Here is a 4,309-nt window from a genome sequence, read left to right as displayed (position 1 = left end):
CCTGGCAGCTCTAACTTTTAAGTGCCTGGGGGCATACTTCCAATTTCCTTGCTGGGCAGTAGACACTATTGTCCATATTTATTGCTGAATGGATTTTTCATTTCAAATAGTAGTTTGATAGTCATTCTCGGGAGCCAATTTTGTACCTGCCATACACCAGGGTGCCCATGGACACTAAGGTGTTGGGGCAACCCTATTCAGAGAGCTGACAGCAAAGCTGTTTTTTCACCGGGTTGCAAAATACTTGAGACTGTCCTTGTTTATATCTGAAGAAATAAATTGAAAAAAAATATTGAATTTTTAAAGCGAGATACAAAAAATATTGTAGCACTTTAAAAATTTTTCCGAACAATATGGTTATAGAGAAATTTTTTAAAATAAAGAATATCATCATGAGTGAATTTCAACATTAAAGACAATTGCAAACAAGATTTGAAAAATACCATTGCAGCGAGATCTATTGGTACATCACGTATCATTTCAGTCAGGTTTCACTGTACAAAATTATCCATGCTTAAAGCAATCAAGAAAATATAAAATAGTTCATAATGCACAGACTTTTTTCCTTTATATACAAAATAAATATGGTGCTTTACGACAGCAAAATTTTATTTTCTTCTCGGCTGATTCCATCATTATTATATACACATTAAAGACAGACTGTAAAGTGTCAATCATCACAGAACAAATTGGAAAAACATTTTCTACAAATAAAAATAGAGAGATAATTTCATTAATCGAATCTACACTGGAAACACAAATTTGACAAGCTGTTATACAGTGCTGAATATTAGCTCTGTTCGGACGCTAGAACTATTATTTCTGGAACAAAGCCATTCAACATTTTTTTCTGTCCTCTCTTTGGCAGTTTCATGCTGTTTACAGTCCCATCTGCATTTTTAGAATGTTTATTTCTATGTTTAGTCATGTTGCCTTTCTCAGTGAAAGACTTCCCACAAATATCACAAATGAACTGTTTCAAACCTAAATGGATTTTTATGTGTTTGTTCAAGTTCCCTTTCTCTGTGAAGGCTCTTTGGCAAAATTCACACTCGTATGGCTCGTACCCTGTATGCACTCTCTTGTGTTTGCTGAGGTTTCCCTTTTCTGTGAATGTTTTTCGGCAGAGTTCACATTCGTAAGGCCTCAAGCCAGAGTGCACTCTCCTGTGCTTGTTCAAATTCCCCTTTTCTGCGAACTGTTTGCTGCATACGTCACACCGGTATGGCTTTTCTCCAGTGTGCAAACGTAGATGTTTGTTGAGGTTGCCATTCTCTGAGAAAGCTCGTCCACAGTACATACAGGTGAACACCTTGATATTCACATGCTTTCGCCTAAACACATCCACTTCATTGACATAGGCCATTCTATAGAATTCACATGTACATGAAAAAGTCAGGATGAAACTGTAGCTGTATTATACGCACAGATTTTACTGGGTACTAAAAAGAACAAAATTCTGTAGTTGGTTTGACAATCTTTTCCTTTCAAAAAGCTGCAGCAGACACTTCTTATTTCCACCCTGGAACTGATCAAAAATAAAATGATAAATTCCAAATACATAAATGTAATGAAATTTAATTTCAATAAAAATTCATTCAGAGATTAATGCAAAAAAAATAAATAAATGAAATAAAAAACAAACACCTCCACACAAAACGTCCTCATTCTTTCCTATGCCTTTTTCTTTTATCCCGTTTACATGATACTGGAGCTCAGCAAATTGCTCGAGGACAATGCATAGCTTGCGTATCTAGATGTGCCCATAGAGAGTTTCAAAAAAAAAAATTAGGCTTGTGCACACTACCTAAGCGATCACTCTGTGCAGTGCCGGAACTATACTATGATCTGCAGTTGGACCCATTTATAACAAAGTCGGAAAAAACAGCAAAACTATTTGTTATACATGAACTTCATTATATATCCATACTGGCTTGAAAATCAATGCACTTGAGCAAAATCAAACAATTAACACTCACGATAGGCATTTTTTAATAATGTAAAAATCAATAGAGATAAAACGAATATAATTTTAAAATTAGTCAAAAATTTAATTTTTGGAATATAACAAACATAGAATATCCAAATAATGGAATAATATTGTGTTATATAATTGAATTCCTCAATGAAAATATTTGTCAATCATTGTTTTCTTTTGCTTAATATAATTGTGAACATAAAATGTTTTGCATTTTATTTGCAAATACAAAATAATTTTCATCTAATAAACATGAACACTCTAATGCCTTTTCCGGTCACTGGAACATTTTTTCATTCTTTTCCTCAAAATCATTAAAAAAAAGCTGCTTTTACATTAGTATGAGCTTCTTTCCTAAATCTCTTCTCATACATTTTCAGTTCACCAGCCAAAAAATTTCATCAATTCCTCTTTGTTTTTCAAAACTATACATAGCAAACTTCAAAGAACCATCCTCAATAAGTAACTTTTTTCCATTTTCGGCCATCAACCAACTGTAAGTTATAGCATTCATTTTTGAAGCAATGGATAAGGTTTTAGGCTTGAAATTCTTAAAAATTAACTCACACACCACAACTTCCAGAATCTAGCTGAAAATTAGCAAATATGCTCTAAAGGTGTTCTGAAGGTTAAATTGTTGGGGGGAAAATAACCTCAGTTTTTCTTTTCTTACTAATAAGGTTTTCTGCAAGGAACAAGATTCAGATAAGATTACAAAGAAATTTTGTGAAAATTTATGTTTACAAACCAGTTGAAAATTTGCTATAGACTTCTAAAAGTTGAAGCTGAATAGTTGCTCATTATAAGTAATCAAAATAGCTTAGATGAGCATCATGAAATTCTAGGGCCATGGAAAAAATCTTGTTTTATGTGTGAAATTCATAATATTCATGATAATTATAAGCGAGATCGACTGTATGTATGCCTGATTGCAGTAGATATAATTTAGTGTCATTTCTGTGTCAAAAAGGTTTTTACTGAACCTAACACGATACATGAAAACTTTGCACAACTACTTATCGCGTGTTGACATCTATTTTTCTCACAGGAAGCTGACAATAAATGAATGTCTTTACCGGTATGTGTGTTTTAAATGTTGGGGGATGTGTTGATCGCAGCAAGATGAAAATCATACCGTGATTCTATTAACCAACTTAAAGAATAATACAATGCATGCATTATCACATGCAATAGTAAAAGAAAAATTTTCCACAAAAAAATTCACTAATTCAGCCTCTCCCTCTCAGTCAGTACCAATGGGAGCAATTTCGAGGCTAATATGAAGATCAAAAATAGTTTACCATGGATCCTGCCTATAATGATTTTTTAAAAAAACCATCACGTTTAAGAAACGTTATAAGCTGGAAAAAGCTTTAAATGGGAAATCTTAATTGGAATTATATATATAAGTTAGAGTTGAGACTACAAAAAGGTCATACTAAGTGGGAAAACATTGCATTAAGTGACAACATTATGAGTGGGATCGACTGCAGACTTGTCATTATTAGATCATTAAATATGTCTATATCTAGCAGGAGAAATTAATAAATTTATTTTTAATAGCGCATCAATAGATAAATAAAAAATTACTCAATAAGTTTGTTATAAAGTAATAGCATCCACAAATATTGGATCAGTCAATGAATCGATTAAATTTTTTTGATTAACACGTTAAAAATGTTAATCAATTTCCAGTCCTAGTTATAACTAATAGGTTTTGGATAAAATATGGTAAAAGCTATTGTATTTGTCATATCTACAACCTCAATGATCCAACTTCAATCAAATAGATTTGCACTAAGCCACTTGGCTGCCAAGTCCTAACACATGATTAGTATAATTTCTTGCATATAATCTGCTGATGTGATTTTTGCTACTTTGAGGGAAAAATATCATGTAGTATCACAAGTGAAAATTTCAATACAGTAGACTCTCGATAATCTGGCTGTATGCTAATACAACATTTTTTTTCAAGCATAGAAGATGAAAACATGTCACTACATGTCTGTGTGCAGAAGTTTATACAGTGCATGTCACTTAATGTAATTACATTGGGATTCTGAGGTTTTGATAACAATAACCGATTGATAAGTGCATCTAAAAGAATACCCAAAATCAAATATGGTGACCATACTTCCAGTTTAACCAAATGGGACATATTATTTGTAAAATGGGATAATTCTTTTACATACAACTGGTTGCAAAATGTTCAATCATTTTCATGCCATTTTATTTTTCCATACTGTTCTGAAACCGAATATTTTTGCTTTAAGCTGAAAATTCTGCTTTTATTATTTTTATTTAGCCATTATGAGGAGTTTGAATGTAATT

General features: G+C 32.3%; 1 protein-coding gene across 1 annotated transcript in view; it reads right to left on the bottom strand.

Moving 5' to 3' along the window:
- Positions 1-585: 585 nt before the first annotated feature.
- Positions 586-4,309, bottom strand: part of LOC149090030 (uncharacterized) — a 10,527-nt gene continuing 6,803 nt past the window's right edge. The window contains exon 3 of the mRNA XM_089232009.1: positions 586-1,528. Coding sequence (XP_089088135.1) covers positions 791-1,366 — 576 coding nt within the window. The 5' untranslated portion in view covers positions 1,367-1,528 and the 3' untranslated portion in view covers positions 586-790. The remainder of the gene's footprint in view (positions 1,529-4,309) is intronic.

Source organism: Pholcus phalangioides, unplaced genomic scaffold (assembly GCF_987345545.1).
Source record: "Pholcus phalangioides strain wild (caught in Gottingen) unplaced genomic scaffold, Ppha-v1.0 ptg000001l_1, whole genome shotgun sequence".
Classification (NCBI taxonomy): Eukaryota; Metazoa; Arthropoda; class Arachnida; order Araneae; family Pholcidae; genus Pholcus; species Pholcus phalangioides.
Note: the sequence above shows the minus strand (reverse complement) of the source record. Positions and strands in the feature narration are given on the sequence as shown.